Source organism: Psittacula echo, assembly GCF_963264785.1.
Source record: "Psittacula echo genome assembly, chromosome: 28".
Classification (NCBI taxonomy): Eukaryota; Metazoa; Chordata; class Aves; order Psittaciformes; family Psittacidae; genus Psittacula; species Psittacula echo.
The window spans coordinates 1,145,424-1,170,751 of NC_137763.1; the positions used below are offsets into that span (position 1 = coordinate 1,145,424).

General features: G+C 64.8%; 6 protein-coding genes across 11 annotated transcripts; 2 read left to right on the forward strand and 4 right to left on the reverse strand.

The window, feature by feature from the left end:
- Nucleotides 1-9,457: 9,457 nt before the first annotated feature.
- Nucleotides 9,458-14,618, reverse strand: EEF1G (eukaryotic translation elongation factor 1 gamma). 2 transcript variants are annotated; one of them, XM_080635719.1, is made up of 10 exons: nt 14,571-14,618; nt 13,962-14,120; nt 13,798-13,861; nt 12,877-13,019; nt 12,075-12,218; nt 11,858-11,987; nt 11,525-11,714; nt 10,955-11,127; nt 9,758-9,882; nt 9,458-9,671 (listed from the first exon to the last, which is right to left on the reverse strand). In XM_080635719.1, the coding sequence occupies exons 1-10, from the start codon at nt 14,583-14,585 to the stop codon at nt 9,513-9,515; spliced, it is 1,302 nt and encodes a 433-aa protein (XP_080491845.1). In that variant the 5' UTR covers nt 14,586-14,618; the 3' UTR covers nt 9,458-9,512. The 2 variants fall into 2 exon arrangements, with proteins under 2 accessions (XP_080491845.1, XP_080491846.1); XM_080635720.1 differs by having other exon boundaries at nt 9,535-9,666.
- A 260-nt stretch (nt 14,619-14,878) lies between these two features.
- POLR2G (RNA polymerase II subunit G) lies at nt 14,879-18,334 on the reverse strand. Of its 4 annotated transcripts, XM_080635721.1 has the most exons (8): nt 18,291-18,334; nt 18,066-18,175; nt 16,315-16,474; nt 16,161-16,211; nt 15,621-15,686; nt 15,432-15,503; nt 15,161-15,194; nt 14,879-15,028 (listed from the first exon to the last, which is right to left on the reverse strand). In XM_080635721.1, the coding sequence occupies exons 1-8, from the start codon at nt 18,300-18,302 to the stop codon at nt 15,015-15,017; spliced, it is 519 nt and encodes a 172-aa protein (XP_080491847.1). In that variant the 5' UTR covers nt 18,303-18,334; the 3' UTR covers nt 14,879-15,014. The 4 variants fall into 4 exon arrangements, with proteins under 4 accessions (XP_080491847.1, XP_080491848.1, XP_080491849.1 ...); XM_080635722.1 differs by lacking the exon at nt 16,161-16,211; XM_080635723.1 differs by lacking the exon at nt 15,621-15,686.
- Nucleotides 18,335-19,083: 749 nt separating this feature from the next.
- INTS5 (integrator complex subunit 5) lies at nt 19,084-22,456 on the reverse strand (the record flags this gene model as incomplete). The annotated part of the gene is made up of 2 exons (XM_080635772.1): nt 19,084-21,871; nt 22,374-22,456. 2 exons carry the CDS (start codon nt 22,454-22,456, stop codon nt 19,084-19,086), a joined length of 2,871 nt encoding a protein of 956 aa, XP_080491898.1.
- A 165-nt stretch (nt 22,457-22,621) lies between these two features.
- Nucleotides 22,622-24,188, reverse strand: LOC308230792 (uncharacterized protein C11orf98 homolog). Of its 2 annotated transcripts, none has more exons than XM_080635736.1 (4): nt 23,337-24,188; nt 23,029-23,096; nt 22,850-22,938; nt 22,622-22,774 (listed from the first exon to the last, which is right to left on the reverse strand). In XM_080635736.1, exons 1-4 carry the CDS (start codon nt 23,451-23,453, stop codon nt 22,641-22,643), a joined length of 408 nt encoding a protein of 135 aa, XP_080491862.1. In that variant the 5' UTR covers nt 23,454-24,188; the 3' UTR covers nt 22,622-22,640. The 2 variants fall into 2 exon arrangements, with proteins under 2 accessions (XP_080491862.1, XP_080491861.1); XM_080635735.1 differs by having other exon boundaries at nt 23,244-24,181.
- Nucleotides 23,929-24,417, forward strand: UQCC3 (ubiquinol-cytochrome c reductase complex assembly factor 3; the record flags this gene model as incomplete). The annotated part of the gene is made up of 2 exons (XM_080635737.1): nt 23,929-24,186; nt 24,268-24,417. 2 exons carry the CDS (start codon nt 23,929-23,931, stop codon nt 24,397-24,399), a joined length of 390 nt encoding a protein of 129 aa, XP_080491863.1. The 3' UTR covers nt 24,400-24,417.
- A 1-nt stretch (nt 24,418) lies between these two features.
- DMAC1 (distal membrane arm assembly component 1) lies at nt 24,419-25,290 on the forward strand. The gene is made up of 2 exons (XM_080635738.1): nt 24,419-24,765; nt 25,125-25,290. Exons 1-2 carry the CDS (start codon nt 24,585-24,587, stop codon nt 25,190-25,192), a joined length of 249 nt encoding a protein of 82 aa, XP_080491864.1. The 5' UTR covers nt 24,419-24,584; the 3' UTR covers nt 25,193-25,290.
- Nucleotides 25,291-25,328: the final 38 nt, after the last annotated feature.

Here is a 25,328-nt window from a genome sequence, read left to right on the forward strand (position 1 = left end):
CCTTTGACTTCCCCTTCCAGCTTGGGCACGGTGACACCGGCATCTCCCTTAGCGTGGGGCCCTTTCAGCTGCAGGTTCACATCTGAGAGGGAGATCTGAGGAGTTTCCACCTTCTTGAACTTGGGGCCTTTCCATTCCCCTTCCATGGCCACATTGGGAATGCCGACATCCACTTCGTGCGCTGCCGGTCCCACCTTCGGGAGCGCCACTTCCACAGCAGGACCTTTCGGAAGGGTCACGTTTGGCATCTGGAGCTTTCCTTTGGCACCGGGAATGTCCACATTGGATGCTGGGAGCTCCACACCGGGGCCTTTCACTGCTCCCTTCAGCCCCACATCCACCTGAGGGGATGGGATTTCAATGGAAGGAGCTGGGATTTCAGGTCCTGTGGCTTGGATGGATGAGGAGGGGACATCCATGAATGGAGCCGGTGGTGCCAGAGCGTCGGAGCCCACGACCGGAAACCCAAATTTGGGCATTTTCAACACAGGAATCTGGATTTTTCCCACATCCAGAGCTGGGCTTTCCATGGCTGGGAAGGAAACATCCACACTGGGAGCTTGGATCCCCCCCTGCACACAAGGGGCAGCAGCAGCGTTTGAGAGCATCCCCCCCGGCAGCTCCTCTTGGGCATCCATGCTGGAACCGGGGCCTTTCCCATCCAACTGGGGCCCCTTGACGTGGAAACCCGCATCCAGGGATCCCGTCTGTCCAATGGGGATGGAGCCACCCGAGGGCCCCACTGGCAGTGAACCGGAGCCGTCGTGTCCCGGCACCTCCACCACAATAGGGCTTCCTGTTTCCCCACCGGGAGCATCCATCGGTCCCGGCACCATTATCCCGGCTTTTCCCAGCTTTGGGGCACAAGGTCTGGCCGCCAGGCCTGGAGTATCCATGATGATTTTCCCTGGATCAACGCTGGTTTCCATCCCATGGGTGAGCTCCTGGGTCGGGATGCGGACCTTAAAGTCTGTTCCGACGACGTCGACGCCTTTGGCCCCATCGTGGCGGGTGACATCGACGGTGTAGGCTGTCACCCTCTTGGTGACGGTGATGGTGCTGCTCTGTACCCCAGCACCTTCCACCTCCAGCACCTCCTCCGACTTGAGCCGCGGCTTGATCTTCGTGGTGTAGATCCTCCTGTATTCCTCATCGTCGCCACTCTGGAAGCCAAGAGACCTTCATCAGCACCACAACGACTCCTCCTCCTCCTCCCATCCCCATTGCCCCTCACTCACCAGCACAACCTCGGGGCTGCTGCCACCCGTGAACACATCATGGGACCAAGTCTGTCCCGGCACCGGGGACTTGTCCCCTCGTCGCTGCAGGCGCAAGCCCACCGTGTGGTGCCCCATGGTGTTGAGGAGCTGGGCCACCTCCCCGGACTGCAGGTTGTCAAAGTAGACCGTGGCACTCACGATCTGGTCCCCTGCGTGGGGCGAGCAGAGGGAGAGGGGTCAGAGAGGTGGGGAGAGACTGTGCTTGAGCTATGGGGTGATGGAGCAAGGAGGAGAAGGGAAATGGGGTTTGGGACCAAGGAAGGGGTGCAAACAGTACAAAGGAGAGGTTCTCCCCCCACCCAAAGGAACCAGCCTGGGTCCCACCTTCCCTCACGACGCCCATCCTGGCAGCCGGCGAGTTCTGCTGCACGCGCTTGATGAAGACCCCGTCATCGGTCTGGTCGATGGTGATGCCGTGGGAGCCGCTGCCCTGCCAGTTGGGGAGCAGGATCTCCCGCGTCTCCTCCTCCTTCTCCATCTGGCGATGGGAGAAGGGAAGGGTCAGGGAATGGTTGGTGCTGGAAGGGATCTTCCAAAGGCTCCAAGTCCAACCCCGCTGCAACGAGCGTCAACCAAACCCAGACCCGCGTCCAGCCTGGCCTGGGGTGATGGAGGAGATGGATGCGGGGATTGAAGCCCCACTGACCTTGCTGGGACGCTGCTTCCGGCTGGATCCGCCCCAGGAATCCCTCAGCCTTTGCTTGTGGACCTTGTGGCAGCTCCTGTGTCACCTTCCCAGCCTGGAGGAGACATTGGAGAGGTCCCCGTGAGGCTCCAGCCTTGCTCCCACCACCTCTTCCTTCCTTGAACATCCAGATGGGAGCCCAAGTGCGGTGCAGCCACCATGTTGGGTGGTGGTGGTCAATGGGACAAGCAGCAAGAAGCTGCGGAAGAGTCACCATGGCCAAGGGTTGACCCAACCAAAGGCCTTGGCCACTGGAGATGCCTTTCCTACAGGTACCAGCCATGGATCTAAACCTCGGAGCAGCTCATTCCACATCAAGGCATGGGTCAAGCATGGAAGTGGCACAACTCAATGGAGCTCATCCATACATGGATGATCTGGAAGGTTCAGAAGGACAAAACCCAGTGAGGACACCATGCTCCTCAGCATGGAGAGGTCAATGGAGGCATTGCCCTTCAGCACCATGTCCAACCATGGAGCCCCAGAGAAACCCCACAGCGAGCAGGGTTGAGGTGGGATGGGACCATCTAGTCCATGGGGAATGGTACTGAAGAACCCATGCTGAAGGATGCAGGTATCTCCAAGGATGGAGACTCCACCAGCTTTCAGAGCAGCCTGAGGACACCGGTGGGAACTGGGAGGGTTTTAACCACCTGGATGATGGGAGCACCAGTCTGCAGATGGCACCAAACTGGGAGCATCTGGTAACACCAGAGGGGGCTGAGAGGAGCCTCACGGTTGCCACCAAGGAGAACCTGGATGTCCCCCCCAACCCCAGGCACCAAGAGCTGGAGCAAAGGCCCAGGTGGTCCTGATGGCCACCAAGTTGAGCCCCCAGCGTGCCCTTGCTGCAGGGTGCCCTGGGCTGGATCTGCTCCATGGGGGGGAACCAACCCAGGCACTGATGGGTGCAGATCAGGGGCTGGAGGATCCCAGTAGCAAGCACCTTGTCCCCATGGTGGTGGCATCTCCATTGGGGACACGGGTTCCCAAGGGGGGGGATTGGGTGGCCCCAATGGAGCCGGGGGCTGGATGAGGTGACCTTGAGGGGGGGGTGGTTCCCATCCCACATTCTCCGTCCCCCACCCCCGTGTATCCACAACCCCATCACCGCAGCCACGGATCCGGATCCGTCTGGGAATGGGAGGACAAACCAGTTTGTGAGTCAGGAGCAGGGCGGGGGGGGGGGGTGGGTGACTCAGAGCTCCCCACCCGGCCCCAGGGCTTCCCTCCCCCCCCCTACAACCACAACCCCCCCCCAGGACGTTTGGAACGTCCCTTGTGTCGTCCCCCCCCCGTGTCCCCCATCCCAAGGCTCAGGGTTCACCTTCGCCAAGGCCCCGGGGCTATTTTGGGGGGAGCCACGTGCTGCCCCCCCCCTATTTTTAGTCCTTCCCCCCCCCTTCCTTTTAACCCCCCCCTCGAAGCCACAACGGGAGGAGGTGACACCAAGCGGCCGGTGACAAACAACGGCCAAGGACCCCCCCCCCCCCAATCCCCGGCCTTACCGGACACCCGGGTTTTGCGCACCGGGGGATGAGGCCGGTGCTGGAGCCCCCCCCGCCTCCCCGGGACCCCCCCTCGACTGCTTGTGCAGGGGCCACAAAAGGCCATCACGGAGGACAAACCCCCCCCACCCCGGGACACCCGTTGGTAGCGTCCGGCTCCGCTGCTGTCAGTGCGGACCCCAACGGTGGCACCCAGCAACGGTGTCAACCCCCCCAGACGGTGTCACCCCCCCCCCGAAACGGCATCAACCACCCCAAACGGTGTCGCCCCCCGAAATACCATCGAAACCCGTCCAAACGCCATCAACCCCCCCCCCAGTGGTGTCACCCAACAACAGTGTCACCTCCCAAACAGCATCAACCCCCAAACGGTGTCAAACCCCCCTCAACGGTGTCACCCCGCCAAATGGCATCAAACCCCCCACCAGGCAGTGTCACCCCACAACGGCGTCCTTAGCACAGCCCCACACTGACCAAAGCCCCCCAAGATGGGGCTGGACCCCCCCAAACCAAGCATGGGGGGTGGGGTCCCAAACCCCACCCCCAGCCCCAAAACAACCACAAAGCCCCAAACCGGGGGGGTCCGCACGCGTTCACCCCCCCCCCAGCCCCCCAAACTCCCCCCGTTGGGGCCGGGCCAAGGGCGTTGCTCGTGGGCAGGCGTTAATGAACGAGTGGGGTTAATTGGGGGGGGGGGGGGGGGGGCACGGCCGGGGCTTGGTCACCCCCAAAGTGTTGTTTATGGGGTGCTAAAGGGGGGGTACCCGAGGGTGCGGGCAGGGCAGGAACGCGAGGGGCCGGTGACGCGGGATGGGGATCGGGATCCTCCCAGGAAAAGCAAGCGGCCGGAGCGCGGAAAAGGGGGGGAAAAACGGCCGGGAAGCGTTGGAAACCACCGGGAAGAAAAGGGGTGGGAAATGGGCTCCGAAGTGGGGCTGCGGGGAGTGAGGAGCGGCCTCGACGGCCCCCGCGGCCTCGTACCGGTCCAACCGGCTCCGGAGCGAGAGTCCCGCGGGCGGGAGGAGCACGGGAACGATCCCGATCCCGCCACCGCGGCTGCTCCCGGACCGGTTCCACCGGCTGCCGGGGCCTCCGCCGGGAACGCTGCCGGCGGCCAGGGACGGCGTCGGGCGTTGAGAGCTCGTTGGGGTGTCCATTGGGGTGTCCATTGGGGTGTCCATTGGGGTGTCCATTGGGGTGTCGGGCGGCTCTTCCCACCCCCGAACCCGTCCCCAAAGCGCCACGTGCACCTCCAAGAGCTGTGTTTTGGGGTGTTTTGGGGTGCTCAGAGCCCACCACCCCCCTCTATAGGGGTTGATTTGGGGGCTCATGGGGCTGCAGCACCTTCCGGAGGGCACCCGGTGCAGTGGGACCTGCTCCAGGGGTTGCTGGGATTGGGGGGGATCCCCATGGGGGAGGGGGGCATGGAGATGGGGCTCCCTATGGGGGGGGAGCCTCATGGAGATGGGGGGTGCCTAGGGGTTGAGGGTGTCCCTATGGGTAGGGGGCAGCCCCATAAAGGTAGGGGGGTCCTTACGGGCTAAGGGGTCCTCATGGAGGTGGGGGGGTCCCTATGGGTGATGGGGGGCCGATGGAGAAGGGGGAGCCCCTATGGGTTAGGGAGGTCCCCATGGATTGAGGGGGTTCCTAAGGGTTGCGAGGGGGTTACCCATAGATTGGGGGGGTCCCACAGCGACGGGGGTGTCCCCATGGATTCGGGGTTCCCAACGGGAGTGGGGGGGTCCAAAATGGCGCGCAGGCACCGGCCGCACCCCAAACCCCATTGAGTGCAAGGGGCGGGGGGGGGGGGTCAAGCTCACCCCAACACGGATTTAACCTCCCCAGACCCCCCCCCCGCTACCGGGATCCCCCCGGGGGGGTCCCGTGGAACCCGGGCGGGGCCGGAGGCGCGGGGGGGGGGGTTGGGGGGGAATCTCCGCTGCCCCGCCCCGAGCGGGGACTCCCCGGGCGCGGCGGCCGGGACCAAGGAGGGGGGGAACTGGGGGGGGGGGGGGGCCACGCCCTGAGCGCGCCCGACACAGGGGCCTCGAGGCGCGGCCGGACCCCCCTGACCCCCCAGGGGCACTCATGGGACAGTCCCGGGATCCCCCCCCCATAACCAGGACAGTCCCAGGACACCCCCCCCCGGGACACCCGGAACTATCGGAGCCCCCCGAAACAGGACCCCCGGAACAACCGGCACCCCCCCCTTTAACTCCTGGAGCCTCCCGGGACAGCGCCGGGGATACCGGGACACCCGCCCCGCACCCATGGGATAGTCCCGGGACAATCGGAGACTCCCCCACAGGGACAACCCCCCCTTAACTCCCGCAGTGCCTCCGGACCCCCCCCCCCGTTCGGCCCCCCCTGGTGCCGGTACCTGCGCTCAGCTCCCCGGCAGGGCCATGCCCGTTGCCGGCCCCTCCCGCTCCCGGATTCCTGGCGGCGGGTCCCGGTGTTTGTCCCGGTCCCGATCCCGGTCCCGGCCGATCCGAGCGGGGCGGCGGGATCGCGACGAGTGGCCGCGCCCGGAGCGGGGCCGGGCTCTTGTAACGGGAGCGGCGGAGCCTCCCCCGCCCCCCCCGGGGAGGGACCAGCCCCGCGCCGCCGCCCCGGGACGAGCCCGGCCTCGGTGCCGCAACGGGGGGGGACCCGCGATGGGACCGGAACGGGAACCGCACCCCCCCCATAAAGCGCCGTCAGGTTCGGAACGGGACCACCCCCCCGGATACCCCCTCCCCAAATACCCCCCCCAGGGGCTTTGGGGACCCCCCAGGGCCTCCCCCCCTCAGGTCACCCCAAACCAACCCCTCTCGAGACCCCCCAGGACCCCCCCATGGAGGGGACCCCCCCAAGGGTAACCCCAGGATCCCCCCAGTGACGTCACCCCTAGGACCCCCCCACCAAGGGGAACCCCAAACCCTCACCCTTGGGACGCACCAACGTGGGCGAGGTGAGACAGCCCCCCCCACGGTGTTCCCCCCCTTTCCACTGGTTGTTCCCAGTATATCCCAGTATGTCCCAGCCTCCTTCCCCACTCCCTGACACCACCCCCTCCTCGAGATCCTCCTGGATCGTTCCTTCACTTCCTCGATGTTCCTCTTCCCCCCTCCCCCCCAGCCCCTCCATGGGACCATTCCCAGTTTGATCCCAGTTTATACTGGTCCCTGGGGGTCTTCCTCTCCACTTCAGCACCTTCGTCATCCACAACCCCTCAAATCCTCCTGGATCCTCCCCGTTTATAGGGGTGTCCCCCTCCTCCTCGCAATTCCAGCTCCCACGTTCCCTCTGGACGTTGTTCCAACCGGAACATCCTCTTGGATCTCCCCCCGGAACCCCCCAAATCCCGGGAATGGGGGGGGATGGGATGGGACGGGCCGTGCCCCCCCCGCTCTGCGCGGGGGGATGTTTGGGATTCCGGCTGGAGCTGCCGCGGCGCCGAGTGCCAAGAGACGGGATTGGGATGGGGATGGCGGCGCTTCCCGGTGCGCCGGGCCCGGAGCTGGGGGGGGCGGGATTAGGGGGTGTCAGTGCAGCCCCCGACACCCCCCCGGTGCCGTCACCGGGATCCTGGGTCCCGGAGGATCCCTGCCTGTCCCTTGGGAATCACCATGGCCCTGCCTGCACCTGGGAATTGCCGTGGCCCTGCCTGTCCCTTGGGAATCACCATGGCCCTGCCTGCATCCAGTCGCTGCCATTCCCATTCCTGTTCCAACTGCTGTTCCTGTTGCCATTCCCATTCCTGTTGCTGTTCCCATTGCTGCTCCCATTCCCGTTCCTGTTCTTGTTGCTGTTCCCATTCCTATTCCCATTGCTGTTCCTATTCCTATTCCCATTGCCGTTCCTGTTGCTGCTCCCATTCCCATTCCTGTTCCTGTTGCCATTCCCATTCCTATTCCCGTTCCCATTCCTATTGCCATTCCCTTTGCTGCTCCCATTCCCGTTCCTGTTCTTGTTGCTGTTCTCATTCCTATTCCCGTTGCTGTTCCTATTCCCATTCCTGTTGCCATTCGCATTCCCGTTGCAGTTTCCATTCCCATTCCCACTCCCATTCCTATTCCTGTCCCCATTCCCATTCCCACTCCCGTTGCTGTTCCCACCTCCCCCGCTCTGGCCGCGCCGCCGCTCTCGCTGCCAGTAAACAGGCAGGAATTTGGCAGCGGGGTCACGGGCGGCCGAAGGGGCCGGGGCAGGGGGGGAGCGGGCAGGGAGCGGCAGCACCGGCAGCGGGGAACAGGGGCTCTGACCCACAGGTGTGGGGCTGGGGGGGGAGGGGGCACGGGCAGGGGCTGCCTGCATGGTCCTAGCGCTGCTTGCACCGAGCTGCCTGCATGGGGCCAGGACCTGCCTGTGCACCCCTGGGCGCTGCCTGCATGGGACCAGGAACTGCCTGCACTAAGCCGGGCGTTGCCTGCACAGGCCTGCACGCTGCCCACCCTTGGATGCTGCCTGCATGGCCCTGGGCACTGCCTGTACAAAGCTGGGTGCTCCCTGCAAGGGATCAGAAGTTGCCTGCAGGGCCCTGGGTGTTCTCTGCATGGAGCTGCCTGTATGGGACTGGGCGCTGCCTGCACGGAGCTGCGTGCTGCCCACCCTTGGGTGCTGCCTGCACTGAGCTGGGTGATGCCCACCTTTGAGTGCTCCCTGCGTGGTCCTGGAGGCTGCCTGCAAGGAGCTGGGGCTGCCTGCATGGAACCAGGAACTGCCTACACAGGGCTGGGTGCTGCCTGCATGGCCCTGGGCACACCCTTGGGTGCTGCCTGCACCGAGCTGCCTGCATGGGACCAGAAGCTGCTTGTACCAGCCCGGGTGTTTCCTGCCCACCCCTGGGTGCTCCATGCACCAAGATGAGTGCTGCCTGCATGGAGCCACAAGCTGCCTGCACACTCCTGGCTGCTGCCTGCATGGGACCAGAAAGCTGCTTGTACCGAGCTGGGTGCTGCCTGCATAGAACCAGAAGCTGCCTGTACCAGCCTGGGTGTTTCCTGCCCACCCCCGGGTGCTGCCTGCACAGGCAGAGCAGCTCCCTCGCAGGCCGTGGGGCCGGTCGCTGCCTGCACTTCACTGCCTGCATAGGACCAGAAGCTGCCTGCACAGAGCTGGCGCTGCCTGCACAGCCCTGGTCGTTCCCTGCCCGGCTTCAGTCGCTGCCCGGGGCCGGGGCCGGTGACTCAGGCGGGCGCGGCCGCGTTGAGCAAGAGCCAAACTGGATCCAGATGTGGCCGGCGGGGGGGGGGGGGGGGGGGAGGAGGGTGCTGGCCCCGCCCTCGAGCGCGTGGGTCCGGCCACATCTGGATCTGGCAGCGGTCACGCGGCCCCGCCCGCACCAGGAAGGAACCAGGGAGGGGTAGTGGGGGAGCTGCTGGTTTAAACTGGGTGCCCCCCCCCCCGGCTGTGTCCCTGAATGGAAGGGATTAACGCCCCCCCCCCCCCAATAAACAGCCCCAAGGTGAGATGTGGGGCTGAGCCCCCCAAGCGCTGTGGGGCAGAGCACGGGGAGTGGGGGGTTGCAGTTGTGGGGTGAGTCACCAGCCCCGGGATTAGTCACAACACGGAAGAGGGGGGTGTTCTGCCCCCCACAGCCACGGCCCAGCCCCATGGCAGGCTCAGCCCCACAACCACAGCCCAGCCCCACAAGCATGGCTCAGCCCCACGGCCCAGCCCCACGGCAGGCTCAGCGCCAGGGCTCATCGTGGCTGTGCCTGTCCCTATGCCAAAGGTGGGGGGAGCCCCTCTCCTCCATGTTCCCCCCCTCTTTGGGTGCCTGACCCCACTTTAGGGGTGCTTGACCTCTTTTTAGGGTGCCCGACCCCACTTTAGGGGTGCTTGACCTCTTTTTAGGGTGCCTGACCCCACTTTAGGGTGCTTTGTCCCTCTTTTACAGTGCCTGACCCCTCTATTACGGTACCTGCCCCCCCTTTATGGCCGCATGTCCCCCATTCCCATTCCCCCATTGCCGCAGCACTGCAGGGCCAGTGGTGCCGCACTGTGGCCGGCGCGGGTTTATTTCCGGGAAGGAGCCTGGAAGCAGTTGGGGAATCACTTGAAGATCTTGCCCTGGTTGAAGGGTTTCCCGACGTGCTGGAATTCCCCTTCCCACGTGAAGTATTCCTTGACCAGCGTCCGGCATTCCTCGCTTTCCGGGTCCAGCTTCCGCCAGGAATAGGACTCGTAGTCGACCTGCCAGTCAGGGCTGAGCTGGAAGGAAAGGGCAGCTCAGTCCCAGGGAGGCCGCAGCAATCCCAGATCCCGATCCCGGATCCCGATCCCGTCGCGGGGCTCACCGGGAACGCCAGCTCCTGCCCCCGGAACAGCCACACCCCCGAGATGCTGCTGTCGTTGTTGGTGCCGAAGAGGATGACGCTGGCAAAGGCGTTTTTCCGGAGCTTGTCCAGGCGCTGGAACATGCCTGGAGGGGGCAAGAGGGATGAAGGGGGAGAAGGGAAAAGGGGAAGAAGGGATAAAAGGGGAGAAGGGAAAACAGAGAAAGAAGGGAGTGAAGGATAAAGAGAAAATAAATGGGAGAAAGAGAAGAGAAAACAGGGAGAAAGGAAACAGCACAGAAAGGAGGAAACACAGGGAGGAAGGAAGAAACGGGGAAGGAAAAAGAGAAGGAACGGAAAAAGGAAAGAGGAAAAAGGGAAAAGAGATCAGGGAAAGGGAGAAGAATAAATGAAAAGAGAAAGTGGGAGAGGAGGAAGAAGCAGGAGGAAAAGCCAAAGGAAGAGGCAAGACAAAGGAAAGGAGCTGAGAGACACAGAGGAGCAAGTTGAGGATGAGGAGCAAAGTGAGGATGAGGAGGACGAGGGCACGAGAAGGATGAGGAAGGCAGGAGCAGGATGAAGATGATGAAGGCAGGATGAGGATAACGATGCTGAGAGCAGGAGCAGTATGAGGAGAGCAGGATGAGGGTAGGGATGAAGATGCTGAGGGCAGGATGAAGATGAAGATGAGGAGGACAGAATGAGGATGCAAAGGCCAGGAGCAGGATGAGGATGAGGAGAGCAGGATGAGTATAAGGATAAGGATGAGGATGCTGAGAGCAGGATGAAGCTGAGGACAGCAGAATGAGGAGGAAGATGCTGAGGGCAGGAGCAGGATGGAGATGAGGAGGGCAGGAGCAGAATGAGGATGCTGAAAGCAGGAGCAGGATGAAGATGGCAGGATGAGGATGCTGAGGAGAGGAGCAGGATGGCGATGAGGAGGGCAGGAGCAGCATAAGGATGCTGACAGCAAGAGCAGGAGCAGAATGAGGATGAGGGCAGCAGCAGGATGAGAATGATGACGGCATGATGAGGATAACGATACTGAGAGCATGAGCAGGATGGCGATGAGGAGAGCAGGTTGAGGATGAGGATGCTGAGAGTAGCAGCAGTAGCAAGATGAAAATGAGGAGGGCAGGATGAGGATGCTGAGAGCAGGAGCAGGATGAGGATGCTGAGGGCAAGAGCAGGATGAAGCTGAGGATGAGGAGCTCTCACCAGTGATGAGGTTGCAGCTCATGAAGGTCTGGCTCAGCTCCTCAGGGAAGCGGTACTGGCAGAACCAGAGGGACCAGCCCTGGGGGTCGAAGTGCTCCCAGAAGTGCGGCAGGGCCACCGAGAGCGTGTCCTCGTTGGAATACTTGCGTTTGAACTCGTCCAGCACAAAGGGGCTGCGGGGGGAGGGGGGCACAAGGGGAACCTCAGACACCCCCCAGAGACACCCAGGGGACCCTCAAACACACCCTGGGCACACCCAGACCCCACCATGCACCCAGAGACACCAAGATCCAACCCCCCTTGGAACACTCAGATGCATCCTGGGACTCAACACCTCCTCATGGGGACACCCAATGACGCTAAGACCCCCACATGCGACATCCAGACCATGCAGTGGGACAGAGACACCCCCCCCCATGGGGACACCCAGAACCCCCCCAGGGACCCTCAAACCCCCACTGGGGACACCCAGAACCCCCCTTGGGACCATAAGACACCCCCATAGGATGCTCAGATCCCTTCTGGGACCCTCATCCCCCTCCCAGTGACACACCCCCCCCCCAATGCCACCTCTTGGGCAGGTGGGCGAAGGGGTCCTTGGCCTTGGGCTCGGCCGCCAGCGCCTGCTCGCACTCATCCAGCTCCTCCTCGGGCTCCGGCTTCTTCTCCTCCTTCTTCTCCTCCTTCCTCTTCTCCTCCCGGGGGGGCTTCTCCTTGCGGGGGGGCTCCTTCCGCGGCTGCGCCTCCGCAAACTTCTTGGCTGGGGACAACCAAAACCACCCCCAAAGCCTGGGTGTGAGCCCAAGGATGGGAGCTGGGAGGGGGCCGTGGCCCCGTGTGTGTGCCCCCCGTCCCCAGGAGGGTCCTTGTGTCCCCAGGAGGGTCCCTGGTCCCCCCCCTCACCATCAAACTGGGCCATCTTCTCGCAGAGCTGCACCTCTCCCAGCACCGCCTTGAACTGGGGCTGGTTCAGGCAGGTCACGAACCATCGGTTGACGTTCCCAAAGGGCTGCCGGAACGCGGGCTCCAGCACCTGCATCCACAGGGATCCATGCATGGAAAACAGCCCCCAAGACCATGGATACCCCCCCAGCTCCCTCTGTGTTCCCTCTTCCCAAACCTGCTTGTAGAGCCAGAGCAGGGCACAGACCACGGTGATGTCGGCCAAGGACACACGCTCTCCCACCAGGAATGTCTGGGTGCGGAGGTGGGAATCCAGCACCCCCAGCACCCGCCGCACCTCCTCCTTGGCAAACTCCGTCGCCTCCATAAGGAAAAGAAATGGGATACTCAGCATTGGGATCCCCCATTGCAAACTAGGACCCCCCCCCTCCAGGGCTCCATCCCCTGGGAGCTTTGTTGGGATGAATGGGAAAGGGATCAACAACCGGGATTAGGATCGCTGCTGGAGCACCTGAGGGAGTCAGGATGATCCCGCAGGCAAAATATCCATGGGACAACCCCCCCCCCCCCCGCAAATAAAATATAGGGCTGGGACTCGTAGCATCTCCTTTCTCCATATAATATATGCAGCTGGGATTCATGGGAGCCCCCCACCCATGTAAAATATAGGCATGATATCCATAGAACCCCCTTCTCATGTAATAAATAGAGCTGGAATGCATGGAAGCCTCCCCTCCCATGTAATATATGGCACCAGGATCCATGGGAGAACCCCCCCATGTAAAATATGGGGCTGGGAGCCCGGGGGGGAGTCCCCCAAATGAAATATGGGGCTGATGAAGACCCCTCAAGCTGGGGCGGGGGGGGCACAAGGAATCCCCCTCATCCACCAGCAGCAGCTCCCTGCAAAACCAGTGATGAGTTGGGGACCCCCCAATGCCAAGATGCTGACCATGGGGGGGGGGGTCCAGCACCTCCAAAATGAGCCCCCCCCCCCAGGCATTAAACCCCCCCCTCACCTGCTTGTTGTAGTGCATGATACCCAGCGTGGGGAAGACCCAGGTGCTGGCCGGGGGCACGATGTCGCTGTCGGCGAAGTTCACCCATTGCACAACCTGCGCGGCCGACTCCTTGGTGGCCCCGCGCAGCTCCTCATTGCTGACTGCGAGGGGGGGGGCACAAAAGGGAGGGTGAAGTTCATTAAAGAAGGGGCTAAAAGTCATTAAGGGGGTGTAGAGCTAATGAGGGGAGCGGAGAGTTGGGGGGGGGGGATAGAGGTGGGTGAGGGGGGAGACAGAGCTCCTTGGGGGAGGATAAGGTTGGTTGGGATAGGATAGGGATGGCTGCGGCGGGGGACAGAGCTCCTTGGGGGGGGGTAGAGATGGCTGGAAGGGGGGATAGAGCTCCTTGGGGGGGGAATAAGGATGATTGGTGGGGGGGATAAGGATGGTTGGGGGGGGATAAGGATGGTTGGGGGGGGATAAGGATGGTTGGGGGGGGATAAGGATGGTTGGGGGGGGATAAGGATGGTTGGGGGGAGGATAAGGATGGTTGGGGGGAGGATAAGGATGGTTGGGGGGGGATAAGGATGGTTGGGGGGGGGATAAGGATGGTTGGGGGGGGATAAGGATGGTTGGGGGGGGATAAGGATGGTTGGGGGGGGGATAAGGATGGTTGGGGGGGGGGATAAGGATGGTTGGGGGGGGATAAGGATGGTTGGGGGGGGGATAAGGATGGCTGCAGGGAGGGATAGAGCTCCTTGGGGGGATAAGGATGGTTGGCGGGGATAGATCTCATTGCAGGGAAGACAAAGCTCGTTGAGGGGGGTTAGAAATGGCTTGGGGGGGGGATAAGCATGGCAGGGAGGGAACAGGGCTCGTTGGGGAGGGATAGATCTTGTTGGGGGGGGCAGCAGAGCTCATGAGGAGCCCCCCACTCACCGTAGTAAGCGATGGCGTTGCTCTCAAAGACGCAGAAGCCATCATCACCCTCAAATGCCGGGACCTGGGGTGGAAGAACCCAAATGTTCCCGTCTGTGTTGCCCCCATTCCTGCGTTTATTCCCCCCCCCTCCATTCCCAGGTTTATCCCCCCCCGGGACTCACCTTCCCCACCGGGAACTTGCGCAGGAACTCGGGGGTCTTGTTGGTCTGCCCGAAGTGGAAGTGGGGGGGCGAGGAGAGGACCCTGATCTTGGCGCCGCTGTACTGGGCCGCGATCAGCGCCTTGAAGGCTCGCCAGTTCTCCGGGTAGGTGTAGAGGGTCTGCGGGCGGGGGGGGGAATGTCAGGACTTAAGGGGGGGTCACGACATAGGGTGGCGATCACGACTTGGGGGGGGTATTAGAGTGGGGGCTGTCGCGACCGAAGGGGGCGTTAAGGGCATTGAGGTGACTTGAGACGACTGCGGGGGGGAAAGAGGAGACAACCAAGGGCAATGAGGGGACAATGGCTGTTAACGGCGACATTGACGGGCACGCGTTTGGGGGGAACCGGCACCGCGCCCCCACCCCGGGCCCGCGGCCTCCGCTCCCGGCCTCGGGTCCCCGCCGGCTGCCGCCCACCATCCCCGGCCCCGGAGCGCAGCATCGCGGCTCCAGCGCCCCGCACCCGCCGCAGCTCGGCTCCCCCGGCCGCTGCGGGGCCCTCGATACCGGCGGCAGCGCCGCACGGTGGCGGATGGAGGCGGATGGCGGCGCGGGGCCGCCGCACTCACCCCGGCCACGGCCATCTTGGCGAGAGGAGAGAGAGAAGCAGGTGGCACCGCGCAGCCGTAAAGCAGTGAAGTGCTGGTAAGCGCAACTGCCGCGCGGCGTTTGAGGCGGACGAGACGTAAAGCGAAACGGCCTGGCGGTTGCCGTGGATACGGGGGGGGGTGGGGGGGGTGGGGAGGAGGGGGCGCATCCTTGAAACGGCGCCGCGCCTTAAAGCGGCAACTCTCGGTGTGGGTCCCACCACCCATAAGGGCCCCCCCAAGTATCCCCAGGACCCCCCCTCTTCTCTCCCCATGGAAAGAGGCTGATGCAGGAGGGGAAAACAACGGCTTTTATTGGGAAGAGCAGCTCTTGGAAGGGCAGAGCCCACCCCAGCCCCGGGGGTGCCCCCAGCAACAGCCCTGGTTTGCTGGGGGGGGGGGGGGGGGCAGAACCATCCCTTGTGCTCAGCTGACGAGGCCTGTGAGGAGGAAAAGGGAATGAGAGAGATTCCCCCCCCCATAACCTCCCATAGGCCCCCCATAACATCCCATAGTCCCCTATAGCCCCCCTTCAACCTCTGGGGGGTACTGAGTGCCCCCCCCCGACTCACCCAGGTAATCATCCATGAGGGAGCCAATGGCGAACTGGAAGGGGGGGGAAGACAATGGTGAACCCCAGCATGGGGTGAAGGCCCCCAAGAGCTGGGACCCCCCCCCAGATCCCTCCCTTCACCAAACTGCCCCCCCCCCATGGAGCTGCTCCCCTCCCCTCATTGACCCCCATGGAGCTGGGGGCCTCCCCTTTACCGTATGGGGATAGGAACCCCCCAAGACCTGGGACCACCCCCCCAACCATGGACCTGGGCCCCCCCCCCCACTGACGATGTCGTTCTTATCCACTCGTGTCCCCACGATCTTCAGGCGGATCTCATCATCCTGCTGGATAACGATGTCCTGGGGAGGGGGGGGGAACCATTATGGGGGGGCATCGGGACCCCCCTCCCAAACCAGGACCCACATCTGGGGGGGGTGGGGAGGGAGTAGGGAGACCCTTGGACCCCCAGGACTCACCTCGTCCACTGTCTTGTAGCAGGGGGGGTTGGAATTGGGGTCGAACTCCATCTCCGAGGGGATGGACTGGGGGGGGACAGGGGGTCAGGCGGGCTTGGGGGGCAAGAGGAGACCAGGGCCCATGGGGGTCTCCAGACAAAGATGGGGGGGGTCTAAGGGTCCCTGGGGGGGTCTTTAATGGTCCCCAGGGGGGCAAAGGGGACCCTGGAGGGGAAATGGGGTCCCCTGGGGCTGGGGGAGGGGAGGGCCCATGGGGGGGAATTGGGGTCCTTGCAGTAAAGAGGGGTTCTTGGGGTGTCCCAAGAGAGTGGTTTGGGGGGGGCCCACGTTGGATGAGGTGGGGGAGGAACTGGGGGGACTCCAAAGTTGGAGGGGGGGTGTCAGGGACAGCCCCAAGGAGGGGGTCAGGGGGGCCCCTGTTGGGATGGGGGAGCCCAAATGAAGGGGGGGGGGGTCAGGAGAGGTTTGGGGGTGTCAGGAGGAGCCCCAAGGGGGGGGGGATCAGGACCCCTCCATCCCCAGCACCCCCCCCCCCCTTACATGGCGGGAGATGAAGCAGGACATGGGGCCGATCTCTGTGAAGAGCCCAACCTGGGGGGGGGGGGGAGGAGGATTAGGGGGTGTCCCCGGCCCCATCGCACTGGGGACACCCCAGGACCTCCCAGGACGGCCCCCAACCCCCCCCAGCCCTCACCTTGTTGACCTGGGTGACGACGGCGTCCACCACCTCACCCTTAAAGGGCCGGAACACGATGGCTTTGTACTTGACCGGGTAGAGCACGAACCCGCGGCCCGGCTGGATCACCCCGGCCCCGATGTTGTCAATGGTGGTGACAGCGATGACGAAGCCGTACCTGGGGGGGGACACACACCATGGGGGGGTGTTTGGGGGGTGCTTTGGGGTGTTCTGGGGGTGTTAAAGGGGGTCTAAGGGTGCTTTAGGGTGTCTTAGTGGGGTCCCGGAGGGGTTTAGGGGGATCCTGAAGATGTTTGGGGGGTTCTAGGGGTACTTTGGGGTGTCTTAGGGGGGTCCTGGAGGGTCCTGAGTGTGTTTGGAGGGATCCAGGGGTGCTTAGGGGTGTCCTGGAGGCATTTTGGGGTGCCTTAAGAGGGTCCTGGAGGTGACTGGGGGACACCAGGGGTGCTTTGGGGTGTCTTAGGGGTGTCCTGGAGGGGCTTATGGGGTTCTAGGGGTGCTCTGGGGGTGTTTAAGGGGACCTAAGGGTGCTTTAGGGTGTCTTAGTGGGGTCCCAGAGGGGTTTTGGGTGGTCCTGAGAGTGTTTGTGATACAGAGGGCTTGATATAAGAAACGCTAGTGCCTGGAAAATATAGAGTTAAAGTACTTTGTAGCTTAGCTTCAGTTGTAGACAGAAAACTGTTATAAGTCTGTGGAATTTAGGGGCCCCACTAACCAGGAGTTAATTGTTTCACACTGGCCTTCTAAAGTGTAACATTTCACACCATCCTTCTGCTTATCATTAGTTCAAAGATGGAGCCTCCCAACCATCTGCTCGCTTGGGACACTCCTTGCCTGCCCATCCTGCAATAGGTTTTGCAGGAAGGTCACCCTGTGCTAAATCTTTGCTCGTTAACAGAAGAATTACAGATATGGCTGGTTTCAGTTAATGGTGTAACCACTGGGGCGTCCAACTGTGCCAAAGGTGAGAAGTTTAAGAAGAGGAAGACTCACTTACTTCATCCTGAGACCCTCGCCCATGACCACCGGGGGGCACTGCGCATGCGCAAAGGCCCTTTTAGCTCATTATAACACAAAGCAGGGATAGGTCATGAATATGTATAGGCTGTAACTTTAGAGAGTAAATGTAGAGGGAAACGACACCGAGGGGTGCGTACTTTGGAGGAGCGATCCCCATGCACCTGAGCGCTGAATAAAGCATACCTACTGTACAACTGCAACGAGTTGTGGAGTCAAACCGCGTATCATTCGGGGAGTTCTAGGGGTACCTTGAGGTGTCTTACGGGTGTCCAGGGGGTGTTTGAGGGGGTCTAAGGGTGCTTCGGGGTGTCTTAGGGGGGTCCAACGAACATCTAGGGGGTCCTGAGGGGGTCTGGGGGTGCTTCAGGAGGTCTTAGGGATGCTCGGGGGTTCCTAGTGGTATCCTGGGGGTGTTTAAGGGGTCCTGAGGGTGTTTGGGAGGCTCCAGGGTAGGCCTGGGGGGGTCTCAAGGGGTTCTAGGGATCCTTAGTGGTGTTTGGGGGGGTCTTCGGGGTGTCCTGGAGGGGTTTTGGGGTGCCCTGGGCGTGTTTAGGGGGTTCTAGGGGAGCTTTAGTGGTGTCCTGGGGTGCTTGGGGGGGGTCTAGAAGAGGCCTGAGTGGTCCTGGGTGTGCTCAGGGGGGTCCTGGAGGTGCTCAAGGGGGTTTGGGGGTTCCGGGGAGGTGTCTCAGGGGTGTCCCCGGTGTGCGCCCCCCCCCTCCGTCACGCACTTGCCGGTGCAGGTCCCCTCCACCTCGGTGAAGAGCTTCTGCTTGACGGTGTTGAGGAGGTTGGGCCCGAAGTACCGCGGGTGCAGCAGGATCTCGTGCTCCAGCGAGATCTGGGGACCGGGCACGCACCGGGACCCGCATCAGTGCACCGGGACCCACTTGGAGCCCAACCCCCCCCCCCACGTGACCCTCCCGGTAAGACACATGACCCCGCCGCCGTCTTACGTGATAGAACATCCTCCCGCTGCCGCCGCCACCGGGCCGGAAGTGGCCCGCGGGCCCCTAAACCCCGCCCCCCCGGTCGGCTCTGATTGGTTCGCGGCCTCCCCGCCAGACCGCCTGTTGCTAAGCAGCGGGGCACCGCCCACCCCCGCGCATGCGATGTGGGGACGAGCTGGACGGAACGCCAGGGACCAACGGGGAGGGGTTAAGGGCAGCAGCGGGCGGTGATTGGCTGGGTGAGAGCCAATGGGAGGGAGGAGGCAGGTGAATGACAGGGAGAGGCTGAAGGACCCCCTGAGCATCCCCAGGACCCCCCATGGTGTCCTTCAGCCTGGGGACCCCCCCCCCCCGAGCACCCCCAGACCCCTTCAAACACCCCAGGTATCCCCAAGACCCCCACAGCAGCCCAGGGACCCCCCCCAGGTATCCCCCAGACTCCCCCCAGCACCCCCAGACCTGCCCTGAGCGTGATCCAGCAGCCCTGGGAGCCCCCCGAAGCACCCCCAAAACCACCTGAGGCTCCCAGGGCCCCCCAAGCATCCCTCAGAGAGCCCTGGGACCCCCCCAACCCCTCACGAGCACCCCTAAACTCAACCTGAACACCCCAGCACCCCTCCGATCCCTCTAGACCCTCCCAAACAAGCCTTTGGGGGGTCCCTGCACCATCCCGACCCCCCCAAGACTCCACATCCACTTCTGCTCCCTTTTATTCAGAAAACGGCTTGGGAATGGGAATGGGGAGGGGCTGAACCCCCCCAAAACCGATGGGGGGGGGGGGGGTCCTTGGAGGGGGTGTTTAAGGGCAGAACCGCCCAGCCAGGAGGCCCAAGCGGTGGATGTTCTTGTGCAGGACGCTGTGCAGCACAGCCAAGTGCTTGCCCACATCCCCATCCCGGGAGAAATCCCGCAGGAAGAGCCCGTGCTCGGGCTGGAAGGTGAATTTCTGCGGGAGGGGGCTGTTCTCCCGCAGGTAATCCCAGAGGCTGAGCAGCAGGAGATGCACCTCGAAGGGCGCGAGGTGTGGGAAGAGCTCGTGCATGTTCCCCAGCACGGGCGGCAGCAGCGAGCCCTCGGCCATGGCAGCCACCAGCGCGCACGAAGCCTGCAGGTGCCAGGGCGAGCCCGTGGTCCCGTTATCCCGACACGCTTCCCAATGGGCCATCAGGCTGGCCAGGAGCCCGCGGAGCAGCACGGAGCAGTAGCACAGCGCCGGGCGGCCCGCGGCCACCAGCCGCAGCAACGGGAAGAGCAGGGGGTGATCCCGGAAGCGGCGGCAGATCCGCAGATCCCGTTCCACCGTCCCGCGGGCTTGCTCCTCGGGCGGCCACGTCAGCTCCGCGCCCGACGCCTCCGGACACACGTTCTCCACCAGCGCGGCCGCCACTGCTTTAGCAGCTTCGGGATGGATCCCGCCGGATCCCGCTTCCCCGGGCCGGGCGCCGCGGCTGCAGCGCAGGAGGAGGCTCAGGAAGGTCTGGATGTTGTTGGCCAACTCCTCGGGCGGGCGCTCACCCCGGCCCGGCGGAGCCTTCAGCCCGCGGCCGATGACTCCGGCATGGAACACGGACCAGACGCCGCCGGAGAAGTTGACGGCGGCTGTGAAGCGCCGGTTGGTGTCCAGCAAGGAAACGCCAGAGCCGCCGTTGCCGCTCTCCTCCCCTTGGTTGGGTTTCTCCAGCGAGGCACCGAAGAGCTCGGCATTGCCGCGGCGCAGCGCTCCCTCCACCAGCTGCTGCAGCACGGCCTTGGCGGCTGCCGGGGACACGGCGCTGAGCCGCGCCAGCAGCCGGGAGCTGCAGCCCAGGTTGGTGGCGTTTTGGCGCCGGAGAACCAAGAAGAACTGGTGGGAAGCGGCGCGCACGGTGCCCAGGAGCTGAGCCGGGGCCGGGGCGCGCGGCAGCGGCAGCACCGACAGCAGCAGGCAGGCGGCCTCCGCCACCTCGGCGTCGCGGTGCAGCAGGAGCTGGCTCAGGTCATGCAGGTGCCGCGCCAGGACGGGGCCGAGCTGCGGCCCCATGGCCGGGCCCCCATCCCCGGCGTCCGCCTGCACCACGGAGGCCAGGTTCCGGAAGAGCTGAGCCACCTGCGCATCCGGCAGGCGCCCGGCGTGGATCTGGCACACGCAGGTCTTGACGGTGGCCGGGAGCAGGTCGGTGAGGCAGGAGCTGAGCACGGCGTGGAGCTGCGTGGCCAAGGCGAGCTCGTCCTGGGTGCGGGCCAGCGTCAGGAGGTGGAAGAGCGCGTCCGTGGCGCAGTGCGGTGCCGAGTACACGGCCAAGAGCGCCAGGAGCTGGTGCTGCCATAGGAAGCGCTTCCGCTCCAGGCGCAGCGTCTCCACGCACAGCTCCCGCACGTGCGGCCGCAGCGCGTCCAGGAAGGGCACCGGGCGCGGGAGCGGGGCCTCGGCCGGGTTGGGGCTGCCCCGGTTGTAAACGAGCTTCTGGAGATTGAGCAGCAGGAGCTGGATGATGCGGTCGCAGGCCTCGCGCACCCCGTCCTGCAGCGGCGGCCCCGGCGCCGTGATGACCGAGGCCGGCATGGCCGTGTTGACCAGGAACTGCAGGATGCGGTGGGCGCCCGCCGAGGTCTGGCAGATGAGGTGCACCACGATGCTCACGGTGTTGTCCAGCTCCTCGCGGGGAAGGGACGCGAAGTGCTGGTGGAGCTGGTTGAGGACGGGGGGCTTGAGGGAATCCACCAGCTCGGCCGACACGGTGCCGAGCAGCGCCGGGGACATGACCGCCAGCTGGAGCAGGAAGGGGACAGTGGCTTTTTGGTGCTGGTCCCTGGTGGGCCCTAAGCTCTCGTGGAACATTCGCAGCAGCTCCTGCTTGATGCTGCCCGAGTGGCGCGAAGCCAAATGGCCCAAGATGCCCACGACGGAGGCGATCTTGGGCACCCGTTTGTCGGCGCCGGTGCCGGGGAAGAGCAGATCCCCGGGAGCGGCTCCGTGGGCACAGAAATCCTTGAGGCCGCAGGAGAGGACGCGGCTGATGATGGTGTTGGGGAAGGAGGAGCCGATGTGCGCCACGACCCAGTCGAAGTGGGGCGAGTGCTGCACCGAGGTGTCCAGCAGCGCGTCCACGCAGGCGTCGGGGCAGCCGCCGATCATGGCCGAGAGGCACTGGGTGTAGATGTCCATGAGGGTGCGCGTGGCCTTGCAGGACATCCAGAGCTGCAGGAGCTCGTTGAGGCTGGCGGCGTGGGGCACCCCGTGCCTGCCAGCGTATTTACTGCTCAGCTGCCCCATGAGCTCGATGGACCAGGCTGACACCACGGGCGCCCAAGCCTTGGGGTTGGCGCGGATGAAGTCGGCCAGGACGCGCTGCACCTCCTGCACCACCTCCTCCAGGGCGGCGTTGCCGGCCCCGGGAGCGCCGGGGCTGTCGCGGGCCAGGAGGTGGGCGCAGACCTGCTCGTCGAAGAGGCCGCGGAGGTGCTGGAGGGCGGCGTGGCGGGCGGGGGGCAAGCTCCGCAGCAGCAGCAGCGCGCAGCGAGCGTGGTCCTGAGCCGACAGCTTCGTCCCGTGCGCGGGGTCCACCCCGCTCAGGAAAGCCTTCACCTCCTGCGCCAGCTCCTGAGCACTGGGGGGGGGACGCACAATGAGGCACCCGGCAGCCCCATAGGAGGTGAGGGGATGGGGGTGATGGAGGGGTTAGAATGGGGGGGATGAGGTGGGAGGGGAAGGGACCCAGGGGGTGCAACAGGGAGTGAAGGGCATGGGGGGGACTGTGGGGAGGGTCCGGGGTTGGGGGGGGTCACTGAGGGGATCCATGGGGCAGAGCCTGGGGTGAGGAGCTGGGGTTGGGAGAGGGGCCTGGGTGGGTCCATGGGGAGTGAAGGGCAGAAATGGGGGCTGACGTGAGGGGCTGGGGTCGGAGGGGATCCGAAGGGCCTTGGGGCGGGTCCCTGATGGGCTCCATGGGGCAGGGCCTCGGGGGGCTTTGGAAGGGCTCCGAAGGGGGGGTCCGTGGGGCACGGGAGGGGGGGTCCCTGATAGGTTCCAGGGGCAGGGTCCCGAGGGGGCCTGCGGAAGGGCCATGGGGGGGTCCCTGGGGCAGGGCTCGGGGGGGGTCCCTGCGGTACCTGGGGGGCGGACGGGGGGGGCTGGCGGCGCCGGGGGGGTCGCACAGCGCCGACATGGCTGCGGCGGCGGCCGGAACGCGCATGCGCGGCGCAAGGGCGGGGCCTCGCTGTGTCCTTCCCCCTTCCCCCCCGGGCTCCGCACGAAGGTTCCGCCCGCACTCAAGTTCCGACCCCCCCCCCCCCCCCCCAACCGCACCGGGTCCGCTCCCCCCCGTCCCCCCTAAGGACAGACGGACACAGGGACAGGCAACGGAGCCTCCGCCATCTTTATTGCTGGGGGGGGGCACTCCCCTCCACCGCCGCAGCTTCCACCATCTCCACGTCCGAAGCGCTCCCGGGCTCCAGTCTTTCCCCTCGGGCTCCTCCCTCCTCCGGGGCTGCGGGTGCGGAGGACACGGGCACTGCGGGGATGGGAGCACGGGTCAGGAGCGGTGCCCTTGTACCCCCCCCCAGGTGACCCCATCCCCGGTGCTCACCCCCTCGGGCCGACGCCCGCAGCCGCTTCAGCAGCTTCCGCCGCCGCTTCCCCCAGAGCTGCGCGGGGTCGTTGTCCCTTGGGAGCGGCCTGAGCACAGAGAACCCCCGCCGGGGCCCGTCAGGCCCCGTCAATGGCGGGGGCACAAACACACACCAAGAGACTGGGGGGGGCACTCACCGCCGCTTCTGCTGCCGCCCCCCCCGCGCCAGCACTCGTCGCCGCTTGAACAGCTTCTTCTTGAGCTCCTAGGGGGGACACGGACCGTTATCGGGGTGCTCCACCACGCAGCCCCCCACAGCCGGTTCTATTCTATCAGGACTCCCCCCGTCCCGGTTATGTCCCCGCGTACGGGCTCCTTAGCCCCCCCCTCCCGTCACCGGGACCCCCGGTACCGTCCGCGGACGGTTGATCTTCCCCCCGATCCCCATCGTGTTCTTAGGACCCGGTTCCGGTTTGACCCCACTTCCGGTAACTCTCCTGCCCACCTCTCCCTCCCATTGGCTCGTTGCTCCGCGGGTTTCGCTCTGATTGGTGGCGCTCCCTTGAAGTCCCGCCCACCACGGTCGGTATAAAAGGGGGAGCCCAGGGGCCGCAGCCGCCATTTCGTGCTGAGGTGAGCGGTGGTGTGGGGGTTGGGGTGGGTTTGGATTCACCTCCCGTTCTTGGCGGGCCTCGGCGGCCCCGTGCCGAAGCCTGTGATGTTACGGAGGCAGAGAAGCGACCGGCGCGAAGTCTTCGGTGCCGGCGGCCGCTTCCGCCGGTCCTACCCTCACACGCCGGGACACGCCGCTTCCCTCCGCCGGGAGATGCGGTGGGGCCTGGCCGCTCAGCTCATCGGCACCGCTGCTTTCTCCTCCGCAGGGCCCGCCGCGGGACGGGGACGCCGGGGGATCCAGAAGACATGGGGGGAGTGTTCGGTGGGGCCGGTTCGGCCTCGTTCCCCGTTAATAAACCCGTTACCGATCGCAGTTGCCTCGTTCTTCGTTACCGTCCGCAGGGGTGGGGGGGACACGCGTGTGCTCGGCCCCGAGCGGCGGGGAGGGGACATTTAGTCCTCCAGGCCGCACGTGTCTTACCATGCCGGGGGCAGAGAGGCTCGGTCTCTATGGTTTGGGCCCGGGTAGACAGGCGCATTCTCTATGGTTAGGGGCGGGGCAGACAAGCCCCGTGTCTTTGGTTAGGGCGGGACAAAGCGCTTCCCTTCCCGGAGCCGGGATGGCTTCGCTGCGGAGCTGGGCACTGGCCCTGCTCCGGGGCTCGGTGCCCGTCGCGATCGGGCTCCTGCTGTGGGTCGCGATGGAGTCGGGGGACGAGAAGCGTCAGGAGATGCTGAAGGTACGAACGGGACCGGAACCAGCGCCGATGGGGGGTAACGGCGCTGCCCCTGGCCCCGAACCCAACCCCCGCCTCCCGCAGGCGCTGCCCGAGGCCAACCCCGAGATCCTGGCGGAGCGGCGGCAGCACAACCGGCTCATCATGGCGGCGCTGCGGGAGGCGGCCGAGACCAACGAGAACGTGGCTCAGCGGCCGGTGCCGTGGCGGAAGTGACCTCAGCACCGGGCCCCCCCCACCTTAACCTCCCATGTCCCCGGTGACCCCCTCCTGGAGCCGCGCTTGGAGGCGGAACCCAAAGCGCGGGCAGCGGTTGGAGCCCGGAACCATCAGCACGTGGCCGACCGACCTTTTTGTACGCGGACCGGTCACTTCCGCATCCTCCCACCGCCGCCGCCGCCATGGGGCGGGACACGGAGGGGCCGCCGAAGCCGCTGTTCGGGGGGTGCTTGAGCTGCCGGCTCCTCAGCGGCACGGGGCTGCTCCTCGCCGCGGCCTGGATCTACCAGGGCCCGCGGATGAGGATGAAACGCGGGATCCCGCCCTCCATGGGCACCATCGCGCAGATCACCTTCGCCCTCGGTGAGCGCGGGGGAGGGGGGTGGGGTGGTGTCACCATGGCAACGGGGCAAGGGCGGAGCCAATCATGGGCGGGGACGAGGTCTCATGGCAACGGGGGGCGTAGCCGAGCGGTCTCCATGGGAACAGGGGGCGGGACAGCAGCGCGGTTCCCATGGCAACGGGAGGCGAGGGGCGGGGCTTGAGGCGTCCATCAACGCCAGGGCCGGACGAGCGTCGCCATGGCAACGAGGGGGCGGGGCTTGGGTCCCCATGGCAATGGCTGGGGGGGAGAGGTGATGGGGTGGTTCCTATGGCAACAAGGGAGCTGTCTCCATGGCAACAGCCCATGGGGGGGTGACCGTGACCTCCGGTGACCCCAGGCGTGGGGGCCTGGGGTGTTGTTATCCTAGTGGATCCCGTTGGGAAGCAGCTGCGCAAAGAGCCGTGATGTCACCGGGACGCCTATGACGTCATCCAGATCCCTCCTGACGTCACACGGACTCTTGGGGGGTGGGGGTATAACACCCCAATAAAGCTGCTCTGTACCCCGTGACCCCATTGCTGTGTGCTTGGGGGGACACACA